Source organism: Temnothorax nylanderi, unplaced genomic scaffold (genome assembly GCF_030848795.1).
Source record: "Temnothorax nylanderi isolate EJ_2023f unplaced genomic scaffold, tnyl_v1.0 TNYL_tig0354_pilon, whole genome shotgun sequence".
NCBI classification, from domain to species: domain Eukaryota; kingdom Metazoa; phylum Arthropoda; class Insecta; order Hymenoptera; family Formicidae; genus Temnothorax; species Temnothorax nylanderi.
Window position 1 is genome coordinate 76,313 of NW_027249416.1, and position 22,788 is coordinate 99,100.

Consider the following 22,788-nt stretch of genomic DNA (forward strand, 5'->3'; position numbering starts at 1 on the left):
TGTGCTGAAGATATCATTTTAATTTAAACGAAGGAAAACTGGAGATTTAATGATAATTGAAGTGAACTATTATTATATTTACGTTATATAAAATTTTATATGTGAGCAGTGTCGAAAATCAAAATACTATTGCGTTTATCGAAATATCTCGAATAAATATGACATCTATATATACCTACTTTAGTACTATTATTCAAAATATTTAAAGGATACTCTGGAGAGTATTTATATATATGTGTGCATACACACACACACACACACACACACACACACACACACACACATACATATGTGAGTATTTTTAATAAATAATTTTAGTTTTATTTTAATTACCGGGCATCTTGAATACTTCCTATTCACCTCGAGCAAGTTAAACTATAATATTTATAATGGGGTAAATAGGCCTCCAATTCAAAGTTATATTCAAAATTACGAACCAAGTAAGTATCAAAAACTGGGTTACGGAAGCTTCCTTAGTATTTAATAATGATTCCGGTATATATATAGCCGACAGTCTCTTTCCTTCATTTGTATTCGTTGACAAAGAAAACTTTGCTGGCATCGTATTCAAAAGCGGTGCTTTCAGTCGGTGTTCTTCAGATATCGACTTTCCACGATAGATAGGACTTTCCGAGTAATTGACTGACGATTTCTGCGTTTTCACGTGGATCGTTATATGTATATGCTAATCATTTAATATCTAATCGAAAATACAGAAACTCAAAGTTACAGACTTGTTTAATGACATATATGTAAAAATGTTTCAACATTATAACATAAATATTTGTAGAAAAATGCATTACCAAAATATAAAGATTGAAAGAATTCCGATATTCAAGATATTGCTAATCTAACTATGCAATTATAATTGCAAATTAAATATTCTAAATTTCTACCATTTTGATAATTTAAGTTTTTTTATGTTTAAAAATTCTCGGGATACAAATCTTTAACAATTAAAACATTAGGAGTCAATTTGGCAAAAATGTAGGGTATTAGAAACCTGGTTAAATGTAGAAGTTACATAAACATTTGACTCTTTAAAAATTTGAATATGAAAACATTTACGCAAACACGCTCGCACACACGCACACATTTTCAAATTTTATCATTTTATTTTATAATATAAACTTCTCTTATTTCCTTGCGTAGTTAGCTAGACATAGCAATTCTTTTAACAAGTTCACATATTTATTATCTCTCAAAGAAATTATTATTTACATAAGTGTATTATATGTATAGTACAGTATGACATAGTATGATAATATGTACAGTATATATTGTTTGTAATAAGATTAGAATAAGGTTCGTACCGTTTGAACCGTAAGAGTTTGCATTGTAACCAAATGGTTTCGTAAGTTTAAATTAGTGAGTTAACTGCTGACTCAGTTTTTCTTATTTTAAACTTTTAAGTATTACTGATGCGTAATCCATATCTAATACATATATAGAAAATTAGAGAAAAAACAAGTAAACTTGAAAATTTTTAATCATTTCAAAGGTTTCTCTTGTTTTTCAAACAAAGTGAAGGTATAAGGTGTCCTATTTTCATGCTCGTATTCACTTAATTCCACAAATCCACGAAATATTGAGCATTTTTACTATATTTCTACATCTCTAGATGTAATATCGCGTTATCTTATCGCAAACAAATTACTGAGCTGAATATAGCTCTGTAATGTTTTAAAAGCCATTTCCGCAACATTGGATAAGCCAAATCCATAGACGCATATGTATAATATACTGAACATTGCAATTGGAGAGCTTCTGACAAGATTTGAAGGACAGAAGAAATGCTTGCTGGGACACTTTCCTTTTCTAACCTTTTCTAATTGTGTCGTTGGTGGGGAGAAGGAAAGGTGGAGAAACAAGGAAACAATCCCAGCAAGCATATCTTCTGTCCTTCAGATCTTGCCAGAAGCTCTTTAATGGGAATGCTCAGTCTATTATACATATTATATACGTTTATGGGCAAATCTTTATTTTATGTCGGAAAAGAAGATGTAGAGAAAAGATTTTACAAGGCAATAATTTTTATAAGTATCTCGTTCACATGCCAGCTTTCAAAATGTTCAAATTTTGAAGATTTGTTTAGGTCGGCTTTAAATCGTATCTGGTGCAAGTTAATAACTGAAAGATACCGACATTGGTTAGGTAGTTCGTTGAATTCGAGAAACTCCCGTAATTTCGAGATCTCGAAGGTTTGGAAAATCCCGACGTTTATCGTGGCGAAGATTATCGGACTTGGAATTTGTTATCTAGAGTTTGACAATATTAATAAAGTTTCTTCAACGAGCATTGTAGATTCATTAAAAAGCTATCAAACTCTATAAAAAAGTATACAATTAAGAATTAAACTAATGTTATCCGCTCGTTATATAAGTAAAACTATATGAATAAGTAGAACGGCCAAAAACGAGTAACAATAGGATGTAAAGATCAAATATCATATACAATATTTATACATGATGAAATATGATTAATTAAATAATTCCGAACGTTAGTACGTCTTTCGACTGTACTAACAATAATAAGTCTTCTTCAGCGGTAAAAAATATATATAGATTCTTGAAGTCAGTAATATGTGTTAAATACTCATTATTAAAACATAATAAGACATTGAATTAAATATAAAGAATGTACAAACAATAAAAAAAATTATATAAAAATGAAAGTACAACATTGTGATAAATGTTTCCAAAACAAAAAATATATATATCAAATACACATCTGTTTCGATTTCATTTTTAATTTTTTAAATTGTTTAGGTTATGATGTTCTAGTATAAAAATCTGAGAGCTTTAAAAATATAAATAATTGCAGTTCAATTATGTAAATTTCTTGTTATATAGCGAATCTAATAAGAAATATTATAATGTCGCGGTATATAATCAGTTAATAGCATAAAACTTTTCAGTGGCGTTATAATTATCGTGGACCTCAAGAGAAATCAGTGTGCCGAGTGTTCAAAGAGGTGTGGTGAATTTCCTTCCGATAAAGTTTGCAAACTACAAACCGCAAACTGTCAAGCTTGGCTAAGGAGGAGGACAAAGGACCATCCCGACAAGCCGATTAACTGATTGTGCTCGGCATAGAAATCGGGCTCGTAGCTAAGAACACGTATTCACGTTCCACTATACATACATACTTCGCATAAATTACTTCCAAATTTACTATTGTTAGAGTAAGATTAATATATAGATATAGTTTCACATTCGGAAAATAATTGTGCTTGACATACTTGCTTGACACACTAACAAGAAATGGATTTTACAAATTACAATTTAAAAACTATTAAACATTTATTGCGTTTTATTACATTTAACATGTTCTCGCACAATTATTAATTTAATTAATATATGTTAGGTATGTAGAGGAGACCCCGGGGCTAAATAGCCCATATTTCAGAATTTCAAAGTTATAACTTCTCAGACAACTAATTGTTGTGGCTGCTTGTACAAACATTATAGAGACAACCTTCTTCTATGTGTTAATGCCCGTCACAATCTTGTTAATCGTTTATTTTGTTTTGTAACCATAATAACCAAAATACGAACATGCAGCAACGTAGTCATCTTGCCCTGGTACTGAGATTTAGTTGTCCAGTAGCGTAGGGCGTAAGATAACAAGTATATGTATGCAATATGTACAAATTTGATACTTGATACAGATCTTATCATCTTCTCCGTTATCGTTCACTCATTTGCGGCACCAAATTCACATATAAATCTTTAACGGAGCACACGAGAAGTAGGTAGCCAGTGTAAAGTTGGCACCTCATTTTCAAAAATCGGAAATTTTATTAAGAGTTCCATTTGCACCCACAATAGTTCTACAGTTCCTGATAGATTTCATAAATAGTTCCGTCGATTTAGATAAAAATATAACGATTCAAAAAAATGAGGTGCTAACTTCCCGTGACACCTCAAGTTTCGAAAATATTTATTTTTATCACGGAATTCTATAGTTCTTGAAGAGTTCTATAGTTCCTGATAGGTTTTAGCGATAGTTCTGGTCTTTAAGTATTTTTAAATAATTTTTTAATCTGACCGCTGGCACCTCAAGTTTCAAAAAAATTGATTTTTATCATGGAATTCTATAGTTCTCGAAGAGTTCTACAGTTCCTGATAGGTTTTAGCAACAGTTCTGGACTCTAAATAGTTTTTCAACAATTTTTTACTGTTACCGCTGGCACCGCACACAAGAGTAAAGTCATGAATCGCAGGCAGTTTCGATTGACTTTTTGACAGTTCTCGATAGTTCTCGCATAGTTCCAACAGTTTTTATAGGTTTTAGCAACAGTTCCGGCTTCGAAATATTTTTTTAACAATTTTTTACTGTTACCGCTGGCACCGCACACAAGAGTAAAGTCATGAATCGCAGGCAGTTTCGATCAACTTTTTGACAGTTCTCGATAGATAAAGTTTCCGATTTTTGAAAATGAGGTGCCAACTTCACAGTGACAAGTAGGTACACGATAAAGGTTTAATTAGCGGTAAGGGGAATGTTATGACACTTTCACTGCGTGTTTTTCTTCGGCTGTGTGTCCGATTGCCACGGCGCGCGGCGCTAGCCTTAATATTATGGGCCGACCTTATTCTGCTCGTTCATATGCTCTATTTCAATCTTTTTATGAATGAAAATTGCATTACCTAAATTATTATCCGAAACGGTATATCGTACACTTGCAAGAAACTTTATTCTAGAATCTAGCTATAGTAACACGTCGCTTAACTTTATTTACCCACGATAGGGAATATTAATACAAAATTTCGAGAGGCTCGAAAATTTACTTTGCTACTACTAAATCAGTTTTTTTCTATTCTCAACTGTAATATTATTTCGATTTTAATGAAACTCAGGGGAAAGTACTTATCTATTTATGCTAAAAGAACCATTTCGCGTTTTTGTATTATTTACTGTTCCTCTCAAGATAAGTACTGAAAAGAAGCGCATGAGCAACATACCTCTGGAGCCATTTAGCCATTTAGCTCGGTCTTACCTATTGTATAGCGTGTCGTAACGCACTTAAGTTATTTGCTCTTTAAGTATGTTATTTTCAAGAGTAAAGTAACGAATAAGATTATTATAAATAAAAGAAAATTAAAAACATAAAAAAATAGATTTTTATTTATATATATTAAGCATATGTACATGAAATCTACATCCTGGGGGAAAAAAGTAAAGAGGCGCGCAAATTCTTTATTTTTATTGTGAATTTCATTTTAAAATTCACAATAATTTTACAAATAAAAATTGATTTTTTTTCTTTTACATAATAAATGGATTTATAGCATGTTATTCTAAAAATAAAAAAAAGTAAAGCTCCCTATTTTATTCTTAGGAAAGACAGAAATAGAGAACTTGTATCATGACTTTTTCATCCAGTTTCATAAAATGGCGATATGTAGGGAAAGTGCAACGAACTTAAAAAAGATGTAGAAAGCCATAGAACTAGAGATATCACGCAAATTTCAAGTATTTGATTTATGTTATCAATAACTCAATATTAAAAATGATGATAAAAATATCCAACAGTTTTCATGACATCAACTTTTTAATTCTTTTTACTTTAACGATAGTGGATATTATAATTAAAAATAGAGATTAACTTTTTGCAAATAAATCTGTTAATATCCGCGTGTGTAAATCTAAAATAAAGTTTTATATTTCTAATATTACTACAATCGAATATAATCTATAGCAGATCATTGATACTGCTTTTATTGATTTTGTTAGTAAAAATATAGTAGGTATATATACTCGATTTTCAAACGGTGGCGTACCTATATTCGTCTGTTTACTCATTAAACTATAATGATTTTGGTAAAGCGCGATACAAAGAAATATTTTAATTGAAAAATTGCAACTACATCACGAATTTATCATGAATTTTGCTATCACATTGCTTCTCTTCTCGTTTGATACAAGAAATAGTATTGACGATGCTGAGATATTATTTACCATAGCTACATTTGACGCTTAAATGGTTTGGAACCTAGTGGAAACTCGATGCATACGGTGCAATGCATTTCCCCTGACCACGAGTTAGCAGTTGGTTATACTACATTACCAGTGCATTCGTTCATCCTGCGTTAGTTGGTCGTCAACAGGCCACAATGTTTACCAGGTACTCTCCGATACACAGCTTTGATTGTCTCTCGGTCAATTAGAACTTCAGAGTGGTAGCTATTCATACGGCAGAACGCGGAACTTTCGCGTTTGAACTATATGGATTCCCGTCAATACAGCTATTAGATCGAGATGAATCTCTTCTCTTCTCTTCTCATATAGTCAGAAGCAATAATATCTCTCGAAAATAAATCAAATATTTCTCAGTATTGATGAGAATTGTGATAAAGAAAAATAAGCATATTCGTATTATAGCGAATAAATAATGTTTCACAAAGCTGGGGAAATTATTCGTTTTATAATGTACATAAATAATGTGATATAAGGATGAAGACATTTTTTTGTACATTTACGTATTTTACTCTTTAGCAATCAATTTATGCAGAAAATTTTCTTATCCCAAGGCTTTCCAACTTTGAAAGAGTACAGGAGTTACATTTTTTACCAAATCGAATTTGATCATTACTTTTTTTTATCGTTTTTTATAATTTCCTGTAATTTATTTCAACCAATTTGTCTTTCAATACGGTTGTCAACTTACTTAGAACATTATTCTTTATCGAACAAATGAAATCTTTATATCGGTAATATACTACGAATGACAGACATCGAATGTAACAGTTACCAATGCGAACGCATAATTAAATATAAAGACTACTTATAATAAATATAATTTTCATATTAAAATAATTACTTATCTCGCGGAAATTATGCTATTTTGTTGTATATATTCTCTTGCTTTTTACAGAAAACCGTCTGCTCGCCGGTTGTACATTGTATCGTGATTTGATGAATACTCTGTACAAAGACAGCATCAACGTAGTCATCCAACTTTTTACCTTACCATGTTTTTTTTTTTTTTAACGTAATCGCGACTCACAATCAAGCACTCTCGCGTTTGCTGCACAGTCGCGCGATTAACCCGCACGAAATACCTTATATACATACTAAATAATTACTCTCGCTTATCAGACGGACTCTTAGTTTACTTACTTGCGGAGCGAAACCTTGCTTTCTTACTTTTTCACTGATGCCTTATCGGAAGCTTAAAGCAACGGATTTAACACTGCAAGCGCGATAAGCGCTTTTTACACCGAGGGTTAAGGTAGTTCAATTTAACATCCCTCGTCATCATCTTCAGTAACGAACTTTGTGGAGAGAGTCTGGAATCTGGAATTAGATGAATCGCAAACAAAGGGAGACACTGGCATATTTGTTCATGCATCGACGATTCGTCCTGGGTATACACGTTCCTACGTAGGTACATATACATATACATACTCTCGCGTAAACGTGAACATACACGGCATCGAGACATTCTGGTGAGATATCAACGATTTTGTACACGTGTAGGTATACCACGTTGGCGTGGTATGCTGCGTTAAACAATGTCGACCAATGTAATTCTCGTTGAGAGATTCCGCATCTTCGAGCTTGATCGAAAATCAGTCGCTAATGCAGCGTCAAGAGAGTTTCGTCGTGAGTTTACGGTTACGGTACAATACCGAGTAATATTTTTTTTAACGTTTATATCAGAAAATATCAGAAACGTCAGGAAATAAAATGTCGTGACCATTGAATTACTTGGGCACTTTCATTCCGTTGTATACTGCAGTAAATTTGATCGGCTAATGCGAGAATGATGAGAGAATATTCTCGCGATAATTTTGTAAATATAAAACGATTTGTTTTATAATACATAAGACAGCATATATTATATACTATTTTAAAGACAATTTAAATGAAGCGTTATCTCTCTCCCTCTTCTTCTTATTAATAACTCTGTTGATACATTATTAAATATAGAAGAAACGTCTCTCTCTCTCTCTCTCTCTCTCTCTCTCTCTCTCTCTCTCTCTCTCTCTGTATGCCTCTGTATGCGTGCGTGCGTGCGTGCGTGCGTGTGCGTATGTGTGCGCGCAACTCGTTGTCAGATAAAATTAAATGGGCATATTTAATGCAAATATTTGACATGAATTTAGATCGTAGTGGATATGTAAATACAATTATTCTAATTAGAATCTCACCAAACAAGTTTCTTATACTAATCACATGGAGGTCAAAAATTACACGGTTTACATCGTCAAAAGTTTTAGATTTGTCTTGATATATTTTAATTGTAAGATATTATATATAAATTTTATCTCGCTATGTTTGTTTTACCCGACGACCGCTACTACCGTTTTTGCATGCTATTTTTCAATATCGGTTGCCGTAATATGTTCTTTCATCAAGTTGTAGCGATGCGCGAAGGATTACACCTAATCGTCGCATAAATCTTACTTTGCTTGGGTGGTAAGCCTACGGCCGCGGCGTGTAAATGTAGCGCGACTTGCACGACACACGAGAGTACGAGGTGAAGCCGCATGTAAATGCTTCGACAAACCACCCTCTGTGTCTGTGCGCGTCCATCCTCTCACTTCCCTCGCTCGCTCTGTAGTCTGCTCTAGGCAGTAGGCATCCGGCGCGGCGGAGCTTCCTACACATACGCGTATATACAAGGACGAACAGGTGGGTATATGCACAGTGACCTGAGCAACGGGGGCTGCCAGGTGCGGTGCGGCGCGACGGCGTCCTATCATTTCCTCATTATCTACTCAAACATAGCGTCCCGCTTGTTTCCACTCCTCAATCGCATTGCTGACGTATCGGGCATACCGACCAACTAGTTAGCTCGTATTACAAGCGCTTCTCGCGAGCTTCGATCGTTTCGTGATTCTGAGTGCGAACACCTTTCGTTTGAACAAAATTTCCCAATTTTTAGCAAAAACATTCTCACTAAACGGAGCGACATGCTTACATGCTTCTTTAGAATTTACAGGTTCATGTTTCTATCATATCATAAAATGCTAATGGCTATGTAGGACAAACAAATGTAATACGAGTATATACATATATAAAATGTACTTTTTTTTACAAATACATGATCAGATTATATTTTATATATTTTTTGATGTTCCATGACAAACATGGTTTGGAATTTAAAGTTTGAGATTTGTATTTCCATAAGCTCCGTTAACAAGAGATGCGCATATCTACATTTGTGTTTCTTTAATAAACATGGTTGTGCTGCATTGCTAAATATTTATCTAGGGTTAAAAAATAAAAACGTTGAAAAATATTGTTAATGTCACATTTTATTGATTATTTAAGAAACAAAGTAGCAGACATGTGTTGACAAAAATAAAATTATTCTATTAGAATTAAAGGTTTATATTTTTCAGATAAATGTGTATGTAGAGCAATTGTAATTTATATGTTAATATACTTTTTTATTATTAACGTCATAGAATTATATCAATAATTTTTCAATCTTCTATGATAGAATACTAAAAGAGTTTTAGTAGCATAATAAGAAAATTTTATGAAGATTTTGTGCGTGTACGTGTGGATGTGGGTGTACGCGCGCGCGCGTGTGTGTGTGTGTGTGTGTGTGTGTGTGAGTTTGCTAACTGTATCTTAACACTTTTATATATAGAATAATAAGCTGAATTAATTCGTGTAAAGAAAATACACAGTTGTTTTTCAGAAAAGACATGTAGTTGCATATTGCAAATTGCATACATTTTTGAAAAGCACTATATATGTTTTCTTTATATCAATTGATTCATCTTATTATTCTGTACATAATAGTGTTAAGGTACAGTTACCAAAAAATAAATACAGTACAAGATATTTTATATTTCGTGTCAAAATGTGCTAGAATAAAATATAAAATATCTCATAAACTATTAATTTTTTCATACCTCTACTTTAATACTTTTGTATGCAGAATAACTAGAAGAATCATATTACGTAAAAAAAATCGTACAATTCTATTTTAAAAAATGGTGATGACCTAGGCTTTATGTGACGAAAATTGATTTTACCATTATTTGTCCTCCTTCAGGCGGTACAACTTTCGTCTGGAAGATTTTTTTTTAAGACTCACCCTGTATATACATACACATATATATATATATATACACACACATATATATATAAATTACATAAGTGTTACAATTTAATTTTGTTTACACTTACGTGTCTCTTTCAAATTTTATTCTATTTTAATACTTGTAGCATTTTCCCGGTTCAAATGTCATCATAGCTAAGTAGGCATTTTTATGGTAAGCATAACAAATGATATATCGTAAGGCCAAATCCATGATGTGCAAATTTTTACTTTTTGAGCAAAAAAGTGGGATGAATGTCTTTTAGAGAAAGAGGGGACAATAAAAAATTATTTTATAATTAAATTTAAGTCTGAAGTATCTGCAAGATAAACTGATTATCTGCAAGAAAATTAAAAAAATTATGATCTTTATTACAGCAAAAGCACTGTATATGTTTTCGTTACACTTGCCTTTTATGATTTATTGTTTGATGAAATTTTATTATTCAAAGTGAAAGGAAATATATGTATTTAATTAGAACACAGAACTGTAAGGGCACAGAGCCGTAAGAATAATGGTGCTGCGCAGTAAAATGGTTGATTTTGGCAACACGAAATTTGTGAGGGGAAATGAGATGTAGAAATGGAAACGTGCTGAAGAGGGGAAAAACAATGTACTTATTGTTATAGCTCTTGCTATTTCTCCTGGCCGTTTGCCGAAGCAACAGTCTCAAGGTGAGAAAACTCTCAGAATCCCTGACCTACTTTCTTTTCTGGTAAAATATCTCCCTAAGGAATTTGATGGCCTCCTTCTTGCAGTTATGTGATTGAGTATTCCTTGAAATAAATTATTTTAATCCTTTGCAGTAACCCAGTATAGTAATTTCGTCGAAAAATAAGATATCTACTTTGGTCATAGTTCAATTGATTATCATAAGAAAATAATACAATTACATTTTAACCTCCGATTTATTTAAAATTTTTTACATAAAACGAACAATCTCGATATTAGATAGCTTAATTCGTATCGAAACATATATCAATTTACTTTGTCGAGTTATATAATTTATAATAATTATATAGTTTATTTTTGTTTTCGTAAGCAAATTCCATTTTCTCGCACTTGACGAACAAAAGATCAAGAGTTTGTTCTGTGATTTTGTCTCAATTAGGATATGCCAATGCGATATTAGACGAGCTGTAAGAATCAACGGAATTGTGAATAATGTGCGAACGTTGTCGTGACTGCAAATTGAAAAAGATCAAAATAAGAGAGAAGGGGTAAGGGAGTGAATTTCGACGAATGTGAAATTCACGCGGACAAAGAATCCAGCCTTTGCGTATAGAACGTGACAAAGCGTTTACGCTATCAGGAATAAATCTAATCTGTGTTTATGAGCGTGCGTATATTCACGTTTTCCATCGCGCGTTTTGTTCTCAGCCGATAAATTCGGATTTAATATTAGCCTGTTCCTCGCATCGCATCGGAGGGAACTTGGGAGAAAACCAAGTTAGCGTATGCTATTGGATAATCGCGTGCATTGAACTAAATGGGAAAGATAGGTAGTGTCATACTTCTTATCGTTATAAAGCAGCCGAAATAAGATTGAAGAAAAGTAACAGAGCATAGAAGAAACGCTTATATCATAATATGGATATATTCTGATTATTCGACGATTATTCGTCATTATCGCATATCGATGGATTTACTTAAGGATTAATTGTCATTTCGAGTGAACACAGCAAGACTGTCGATGGCTTCGGCAGTGCGAAGATAGCTAACAAGTTGGTGGTGTTGAATCGATAGAGATGGGTGAGCCTGGGGGTAGATAGGTAGAAGCAGGCAGACGAGGTCGTGGTGGCCCCTGCCTGCCACTCTTTGCTCGAGCTCTCTTTCCACCCTTCTCTTTTATCCCTGCGTGCAACCACCGCATCACCGTCGAAGCTCGACTCTTACACCTTCTTTTGCGCCTTCTCTCTCTCTCTCTCTCTCTCTCTCTCTCTCTCTCTCTCTCTCTCTCTCTCTCTCTCTCTCTCTCTCTCTCTCTCTCTCTCTCTCTCTCTCTCTCTCTCTTTCTGTCTATCTTTATTTCTCTTAGCTACCTTCGCCTCCGTCTACCTTTTTCCTCTTCCTAGCTATTCGTCAAGCTTGAAATCGCGCTGGAATCGCACGCGCGGCTAAAGCTCCTTTCTTCTCCTCTCCTCTGCTGAGCCTCAGGGAGTTGCTCGTAATTGAGTTCTTTTGCATCGGACCCATCTTCGATGATGGAAGTATGCTTCCGCGCATATTAGATTCGGAGAGCACCAGTGAATTCTTTATTTTACATTGACCTTCAATTGCACGAGCTGCCGCTTCGCTTATTCGGTACGAACCGGATAGATGATCTCTCCTTATGATTATGCAATGCGCATGTATTTTAAGAAGACGGTTAGTTGCTAATGGCCGTGGATCTCCTAGCGCTGGAATCTTTGAGAGCTAGTCGGTCAGAAACATTCGAGGACACATATATATATATATGACACATATCTTGTTTATAATACTTTTCAAAGCTGAGATTATGAATGTCGTTAGTACCTATTTTCTCAACTTATTATTAGATTTCGATACGTATATTTATTAGATTTTTTGGTTGTTGTGCGTCGTGTCGACGGGATCTCCTCGTACAGTTCTCTTTGTATAGATCGTTTCCTTTGCTATATGTTCATACCATTTTATTTGACTCTGCGATGTATTCTTTCTCCAGACTACTTGATTTGGACCTTGTAGTCTCACTAGGTTTCTGTAAAATTTGGAAACAGTAAACTCGCCATGTTGTTAAGGAGAACATTTTATTATTGTCTTTAATATTATACCACTGAAGATGGCTCGGACAGGAGCCGAAACGTTTGGATTTTTGGAACTTGATGAATAAATCATTATAATATTTAAACGCATCGTGATCCACGTGTGACCCTTACAGCCTTTTCCAATCTATTTTTGTATATATATTACATTTACTATATGTTTTAACATATAGTATTTTGAAGAATTACTTTAATAAATTTTATTATATCATTACAAATCGTTGGACTTGTAGTGATAAAATTGCGAATCACAAAGAGATTGATATGTATATATATATATATATATATATATATATATATATACATATAAAAGATTCTTTCTTATTTTTATCAAAGTAATTTTATCGAATTAAAATTTTACATTAGTTTATACATGCATGATAAAGAAATTCTCGAATACTGCGCAAACTTGACGTTATCTAATCTTAATTCGTTACCATTTTGGGTAGCTACAGGTACACCGCAAATGCTTGAATTTGCTGTTGCTAAAACGGCTTTTCTCTTGAAAGTCAATCCGAGCGGAGTCCGTGGAGTCCGTAATGCTATGTTGGTGTTTGCGGTCGAGTCTCGATGCCGTTTTGTTCCTGAGCCACGAATCTGTCCGATTTCTCTTACGACCAAATAGTTCTTCTCTCTAAATCCTTCCGCATATTCCACGTCAAAGTTGACCGATAATTTTTCCCATCGATAAGATTTCCTGGTTTAATTTGTACACAAATAGGTCGTCGCTTGCATACGGTTGTATCGAGAGAGCAATTAGTTATTGTTTCAGACTATAATTTAAAGTCAGAGGGACGATTTGAGATATTTTCGCGCGCGCGCGAATTGTAAGCAGTAATTATAAGATTATAGTCATTGGATAAAATTGATGTCCATATGAATGGGTACCAATATTATGTAGTTCGTATATGTATAATATATAAGGCAGTTGGCACGCATATTACGTATAAGATTTCTTGCATTAATTTATTTTATGCTTTAATATGATTTTATGATTTATGATAAACCCCCCTTATTAATTATTTATTAATTAGATTGTTTTATAGCACATTTCTTGAAGATTTTTTGATATAAAATATATTATACATAATACATATTTATTTTTCACTTTTTCATTTTTTAATTATATCTCTTCACATGTGATTATCGCTATCAGGTATAGAGAAATATTAATCTTACAGTATACAAGGAGCATAACGATTTTTTAACCTATTTTTTATTGATTTCTCTTCTTCTCTCCCTCCCTCCCTCTCTCTCTCTCTCTCTCTCTCTCTCTCTCTCTCTCTCTCTCTCTCTCTCTCTCTCTTCTCTCTCTCTCTCTAATCAATTTGAGATTGATATTTTCTTAATAAAGAAATATCGCGAAATGTTATGAGCAAATGGAAATAGATGAATCTTTGACAGCTTTCTAAGCTTTAGAAATGCAAAATTGTAAAAAGATCTTATCGTTGAATTTTTAGCGGACTATTAATTTAAAAAAATTTATAATTTGAGAATTAATTATAAAGATATTAAATGTAGTAAATGGACAATATTATACTTCCAGTGGTAGTTCCTGTTTTGATATTCTTATTATATTTTTAATAAAAAACTCGATTCTAACTTGGTTCAGAAATTAATGAAAATATCATTACATTTGAGGGAACATCCTGTATGCATCAAAGATACAAAAGATGTGTATGGAGTAGAATTGTAGTCTTTTATTTTAGTGCATGTGCGTTGCGTCGCGTCATTAAATAAATAATTTATTGAAGCTATATCATTTCGTTGAAATCACGGCAACGCAATGTTGTGTTCGTCAGGATTGTCAATTCGTTAGCCCAGTTCCACATCTTTTTTGCTCGAAGTGTGTCCATTAACCTGGAAACTGAAGGTCCGAAACAAAAACCACCTCGAGCGAGTCAACTCGGTTTCCAGCTTTGTTGTCAGACGCAATATTACTATACAGTAGTTTCTGGTAAACTAAACAGGATCTCCGCTCCGCGACACATTCACTCGCAGTCCTGCGTATACACTGTTTCGTGGTGAAAGAGAAAGAGAGAGAGAGAGAGAAAAGGAAAAGAACAGCATCGTTCGCGAGATCGTCGCTTGCGACACGCGTCGACTGCATCAGACGTAAAACTGGATTCCAGCGGTTCTCGAAGAAATAAATTTCACGCACGTCTCGCGCACGTGTCTCACATGGAAAATCACGCAGTGATACCTTTTCCCATTTTTTATAAGTACTAATATCTTCTGTCATCTGTCATCATTGATAATGCAATATATGATTGATGATTAGTGTGCTTATTTTTTTGTAAGCATTCTGCGATTCTATCGTTTTTAACGCTTTATAATGGTTGATTCGTCTAACACACGACTAAAACATTTTGGATTTTAAGATATTAGGTTTTCGTTATTATTATAATTAAAACTCTATATCTAGTTACTTACACTTTAACACTAAAGAATACAAATTCCATAAAAGTAAAACTCATTTTTATGCACTTAAAGAAAGTTGGACATGACTTTTCTTACATTCAAAGAGAGTATTTCGCATCCTTGATTAATGACTAGTGCCTTGATTGAAAAGTTTATTTCTGAAAAGATTTAATTTCACTTTTGGACAGCCTCTGGTCGATGAATGACACAATTCTTTCAGGAATGTATCTTTGCTCGTCTTTGTTAAAAGAAAACAAAAAGAAAAACACACACATACACACTTTCACACACGCGTGCGCGCGTCTAAAAGATATAGCCATGTGTTATTTCGATGAAATTATCTAATGTGTGTGTAAATATAGTAATTAAATTTATGCTCTATTAATCTTATTCTATTGTTATTCATTCTATGTCCAAGTATGGCTACGGAATAAATATCATATTTTTAATAAGTTATGAATATCCTTTAATCGATAATAATCAATCTCATGCAATAAACTATTTTGAATTAGCCATAGCCGATCGCGGTACATCAAATCGCGCATGATGCAGAAATTGATTCTCTCATTTATCTTCGATTACTGTTTCATTATATTAAACATTCTTTCCTATATAATAATCTTAACTCGACAGACGCAATGTATTTGACATCTTATCTTTATCTTTTTTGAATATATATATATACACTTGTAGTATATATGTTGCATTAAATGCACACGGACATATGATTGTATATAATACAGTTGCATAAAGAGCACCAATGTAAATCTCAAATTAAGTTCAACACATATGCATAGAAATCCATGTGTCGGCAAATTCCCAAAAGTACTGTTACATATAGCAGAGAAACTACGAAATACTCGACCCGTTTATTTAGAAAGTATCGTATGTACCATTATTCACCTGCAACCAGTCTGGGAATTCTCTCGAAGCGATTGAAATGTTGGCGTGCGCGTACGAATTCAAGAATTTGTAATTTAACTCTAAATTGTTCTTGTATGCATCCGACGCGTTAATTAATAATTTCCAATTTGCTTATGCATTCATTATTAAAAGAAAGAATAAAATGTATTTAAAATATATCAATTTTTTTGCCCTTTTACAAGTGTCTTGTAATCGAATTCGTAATTTCCTCGCATACACTCGTCACTCGAAGCGTCGATTAGGAAATTCTATTATTATAAGTTCCCTTTTTCCTCTCCTGCATTTGTTTATTCAATGACACATTCGTTTTCAATGTTTATTTTGTTTATAACTTTTATATATACATTTGTATTTATTACTCAAAGTACTGCTTTCAAAGAGGAGTGATTATTAACGTCCTCGCTCGACCAACAATTTGTCAATGTTGTGATTCTAGCATATATATTACGATTAAAAAATGAAACAAATTACATGACATAATTATACACTACGATAAAATAAATGATGCGAATATCAATATTTAGTGAAATCTAGCAACATACGTATTCGCTCTTTTCCCAATTTCTTTGTTTTATTGAAGCTTTACTGATGCACACATTTCTCGGATAGATAAATTAAATTAATTTTTGCTATAATTTCCAAGACGTTTGTAGAAATTGCGCAAAACGTATGCAAAATGCAAAATTATGCTTAAATTAATGAAAGTTCTCAGTACGTTAAAATCCTGGCAGAAAAGTAATTAAAATGACCGAAATGCAAAGAGATTTCTTCATTAATGCGTGTTTTAAAAAATGTACTACTTTTATTTTGGCAGAGTTTAATCTCTTTATTATCTATTCGTGGTCTTTCTTTTTTGGTGATTTTTGACATTGTTTGTGGTGTAAGTACATGCAGATATATTCTCTTTTAGCCTGATCTCTTTCGCTTAGAGAGAGAGTGAGTGAGTGAGAGAGAGAGAGAGAGAGAGAGAGAGAGAGAGAGAGAGAGAGAGAGAGAGAGAGAGAGAGAGAGAGAGAGAGAGAGAGAGAGAGAGAGAGAGAGAGAGAGAGAGAGAGAGAGAGAGAGAGAAAGGAGGGGGGAAGGGGGAGGGGGAGAATGATGACGAAGGAAAACAGAATCGCCGCGCGTTTTATTCCACAGCATATTATCCTATATAGCCCATTTATTTATGAAAGGGTAGAAGTCTCTTATTTTTATATATATATAAAGATAAACAGAAAATACCTTGATGTATGACTATGAATATAAAACACTTTTTTATCGCTATAGGTTATAAAAGATTGCTGCGATTGCTCTTCGGAATTATAGCTGCATTACAGGATTATGAGAAAGTGTTTGGATCTTTCAATTTTGGGTATATGGAAAATCGACATTTTTATACACAAGGAAAAATGTACAAAAATATTTAAATTATTGCACTGTTTGTGAATTAAATAATATTACTATACCAATCGCTAAACAATTAGGAACATTAAATAATTATATAATTGTTATATTTAATTTGGAATTTCTCAATTGATATTATTTGCATATAACTAACGAAATAGGTATTTAAACATAAACTTTCGTACAAAACAAGAAATATAGAAATATGCTTTGATTAGAATTTCAAGTAAAACTGTTTTTGATAAAGAAATTAAATAATTCTGTTTTGAATATACAGTAGTAATATTTCTATTATCAGTTGTGTGTGATCTTAATCTTTTACGACTTAAAAATTTCGCTGAATTTTATTTATTATTCCTTAATTCACATTTCTTTTAAATCTTTTTAGTTAATATAACTATATTTATTAGAAAAAAATTAAAGTTATGCAATCTTTTCTTGAATAAAAAATAAATATGTGCATTATAAATATAATAAATGTTTTTTAGAAGAATTAAATAGCATCTAAAAAGTCAGTCGGTTAAATATAGTTACGGTTTATGATGGAATAATAGAATGATATTGATTTCTTTTGCTTTTAGGCGAAATAATTTATCTCTTGGTTGAAAATAGAATTTCTGGTACATAAAGATAATACGCTAAATGTTAAAAGTTAATATAAACAAAGTTAAATATTAACATTTATTGCACATTTTTACATAAGTATGTACAAGTGTCATTAACATATTTGCGGAAACCAAGTAATGAGCGCAAAATGAACCTATTTGATTCTGACATGAGTCATGGTGGCATAATTCCAGACAGAAACTTAGATGCATGTATGAACCAAGGGAGTTTCGTTAGCGCATAGGTGTACCTATGCAAATTATTAATGTTGGGCCAGGAAATACATATATCCACATAATAAATTTATTAAAATTTAATATTTTTGTCTTGTTTGAGATTGAATGACACTCCGGAATTATCAAATATAGCACAAGAATAAATAAAGTTGGCTTACCTATATGATTACAAGTACGTATAACACACAAATCAATTATTAGCATATCATATTAATTAAAAGTAAGTGATATTTAAGGCTATTAAAAACAACTTTGGAAATAATTTAAGGCGCGCGCACACACGCACGCACGCACGCACGCACGCACGCACGCACACACACACACACACACACACACACACACACACACACACACACACACGCGCGCGCGCGCAAATAACAGCGCAGATAGCTGCTAAATTTATTTCTTGGATATTTTGAATCAATAATTATTGTAAAAATTAATTTATTTTACTCACACTTATGTGACATATAATAGTAATTATAATAATTAATCTTGGCAACAGATTGTTGTATATACGTAATACGAGACGCCATCATATGTCTTAATTCTCAAAGAATGTGTATAAATGTCAGGACTAGCAGCCTATTATCGTTGTACGTATTGTCCAACAGGAAATTCTTTATAATGGAAAACTACATTTTCTTTCCAAGGAGCACTTTCTTTGAAGTCTCCGTACTGTACACGATCTGAAAGACGGTAGCACGGTCGAGGCAACACTCTCGTTCGCCAGAAGAGGATGAAGTTTCCGCGTTGTGCACGTGTAAGCAGCCGAAAATCCGGGGTTTCACACCGTACAGTCAAGAATGCATGATAACGCCGGGTAGTCAACTTTTTTCATTAAATCAAGCTGAAGCATTCTGAAATCGTGTTTCTCACACTTTTGTTGTACTAACGCTCCCAGTAGTTGCGTCGTGTGCACATGAGTTGCCAAACCGGAACAAATTGTCAACTGTGTACAACTTGAGTGTATTAACAAGGAAATGCATGACAGTGTGTTCGATTTTGCCGTTCGATTTTAATAAATTTTATATATGTTTCTCACACACACACGCACACACACACACGTGCAGCACAACTTAATATAAGAGTTACATATGTTTTTATAACATATACCTTCTTCATACGCTTAGGAATTAATTTGATATAATTAGGAATTAATTTAGGTATCAATTAATTAAAAAATAAACAATCTTTATTTATTACTCATTACTATAGTCTCGGCACATTTGATTTTAAGCGGCTATCATCAAAATTGCGAAATATATAAAAAAAATTTTTTACGAAAAATTAATCGTGCGTCTAGAATTTTTGATATTGTTATATTTTTCATTATACTTCTCTACTCCATTGTTATTCCTATTTTAGAATCTTAGAATTTTCATAAAAACAAAAATTAATGAGCGTTTTTAAAAATGTAAAATTCTTATCTATATATATGTAATAATATTATTTCTCGATATTTTGCTTTTACGAAATGTGCTATAAATGTTGCACTACATGTGCTGCGCTATACGTGCGTGCAATTAGGAATATCTATCTTCGTTATTACCCTATGGCATTGGATGTAATGTACAGCGAACAAGTAGTTGCCAAGTACGGTACAAGCACGGTACTTGTATACGGACAAATATAAACGTAGCACGCGCCAACTGCGAATAAAGCGCTGACATAAAGCGTTCTATTCTCTTTCCATATATCTTTTTGAATTTATTCGGTAATCTTTTCTCACGTAATTATATATGACGAAACAAATATTCGTATATTTTGATTTATCAAAATTTTCAAAATTAAGATGTTATGCATTTAAAAGTTGTAATTTTTTCCAATGTATTTATAAATATATTTTTAAATATTTCTTTACAAACTTTATAATGTACCTCTCGTTCAACATGCATGCATATATTTCTGTTTCAGGAACGTATTTTATTCTATACGACTTTATTGACTTCTTCGAGAAAGATCAAGCCAGTTTTCTGGAGCGAGACAAGTTTCTCAACATCATCAATTCTATCTTCAAGAATATGTCGCAAATCGAGCGCGAAGCCATCATTTTCCAAGTAAGTCTCGTTGTACATTTTCGTTCATCGCACTATGTATTATATTCTTAAACTTTTATAAAATATTACGAACTTGAATGTAATACAATAATGACAAACAATTGGAAAATAATATATGTATATATAAACATTACTCATAACATTTATATAAATATTGTTTTATATGCACGCAAAAAGTATTTCCTCTATATCATTTCTATTATTACCATTATATTACTATTTAATGACAATTTTTCATCAGTTTTTGGAGTTGCGTTTTTCTTGGGAGAAATGTTAAAAGCAGTCGATACCTCGAATACAAATTCTTTCTTTTAAATCGCATTTTTTAAAGCGAGTTTCCCTGATTCCTCTGATGTTTTTAAAAAAACTACGCAACCAGTTTTAAAAAAATCGGTATCGAAAAATTAACCCCACCACCGCCATTCCCGGAAAATTCTACCCCTGTTTCATATATAATTCTTTAAAATTCGGTCTATTAACAAATGAGTAGTTCGCGGAAAACGTTGCAAGAAAACGTTGCATCTGTGCCTGAATTTACCCCCCCCCCCCTTACTGTCGACAAAGACGTAGTTCTACGTCAACTTTTTCTATTTTAATCGTTTATAACTAATGAATCACAAAATAAAAAGAATACAAGTACAATACAAAATACAAAGTAAAGAGAAATATTAATATTTCATTCCTAATAGATTTATTTATACGAACAAATAGAACGCGCTTTAAAGCGCGCGTTTTAGTGTTAAACGCGATTAAATTCTGCAAAGCAAGATCTTTCACGGGGGATTGAGATAACGTTCGAATTATGTTCCTCATACAGAAATATATGTGTATGCGTCGACCAGAGGTGCAGAGCATGCAGCACTCTGCGACCCATATTTTTTTGCAAACTAACCACTCAGCGAGACCTGAGGCTCTCGGCTGTATTCATTGGCCTCGAGCGTTCTTCTTGTTAGCAAACTTCAACTTGTAACTGTCGCTAAGTCGGTTCAGGCTTCTTTTTTGTAGCATAGAAAAACATACGGACCATACTTATGTCAGATGTCAATTTAACTTCCCACGGTTTGCCAATGGATAGATATGTATACACACGCGCGCGTTTGCGTCCTCTTTCTCTTTTGTAACCAAATGAAATTATAACAAATATAATTTCTAACAAAGAGAATTTTTTATAAATATAATTCTTAATTTTTTATGTTTTTTATGACAATTAATTTGTAATATACCTTGTTAATTCGAAGCAACATAAAATTGCACTACATCTTCTTCTTCTACTATGTCTATTTGTTTAAATGCCCATGCACATACGTGTTGCGAATCATCATGGATTCCAAGTATTGCAGTATTGCAGTATTGCAGTATTGCAGTATTGCAGTATTGCAGTAATATGTATGTATGTACGTACGTATGTATGGAAAAATATTCTGTTAAAAATATACGCCAGCATCCGTTCCTTTCTCTAAAAAAAGATCGGCCATGATTATATAATATTATTAAACGTACATTTCTCACTGACGCGTATCGCGTCAGATATGGGCGGGTGTAAAGTGAAAAACCGTTAATTGGAACGCCTACTCGCTGCTCGCTGCTCCTCTATTCCTTTTTCTACGGCTTTTTCCGCGCGTTTCCATCTTTTTGCGCGCGCGTGGATTTTCCGCGAATCAGAGACATGGCAGTGCCCTGTATAATTGTGATTATATAACAAATCATGATTTTTTTCTAATCAGAAACAATTCTGCCTATCGACTAGTAAAGTCTAAATTTCTATTTGATTTGGAAGAGAATATTTATCAATCTTTCAGCTTTCGATAGCAACGAACGATTGCAATTAAACCTAATGCTATTCCACTCGTCCTCATATCACAAATTCAAATTATTTCCAATGTATCATCGAAAGAATTCTTATTTGTACATAATAAGTTTTAATTTCATTAATTTAATAAAATTTATCTTGTATAACGATATATCTATTAATATATATACGTATTAAAACAGTCGTATTAAACAATTAGGACAATTTCATGGATATAATGGGTTTCATTACATTCTTTTCTATAGAGAGTCAACATTTCTAGAAGTGTAATCGCCATGATATCTCATGCGATAGTTTTGTCGGGAATATTTGTTTTATGTGATTTTGTGTCAATTGTGCTTTTTGTGATTTATGTGATATCTATGAACTGATTTCCAGTAGTCTAGTCTTTTTTCCAGAATATGTTGTGTGCATAATATGCATTTCAGCAGCAAACACATAATTATTATATAGCGAAGAAGTAAGAGATAATTAAAATAACGAGTGAGATTTATG

At 32.9% G+C, this 22,788-nt stretch overlaps 1 protein-coding gene across 1 annotated transcript in view; it reads left to right on the forward strand.

Annotated features, from left to right (window-relative positions):
• The window catches only part of LOC139781680 (acetylcholinesterase-like), a 98,278-nt gene that overhangs the window by 47,125 nt on the left and 28,365 nt on the right, over positions 1-22,788 (forward strand). The window contains 1 exon segment of the mRNA XM_071720551.1: positions 20,341-20,483. Within this exon segment, the coding sequence (XP_071576652.1) occupies positions 20,341-20,483 (143 nt within the window).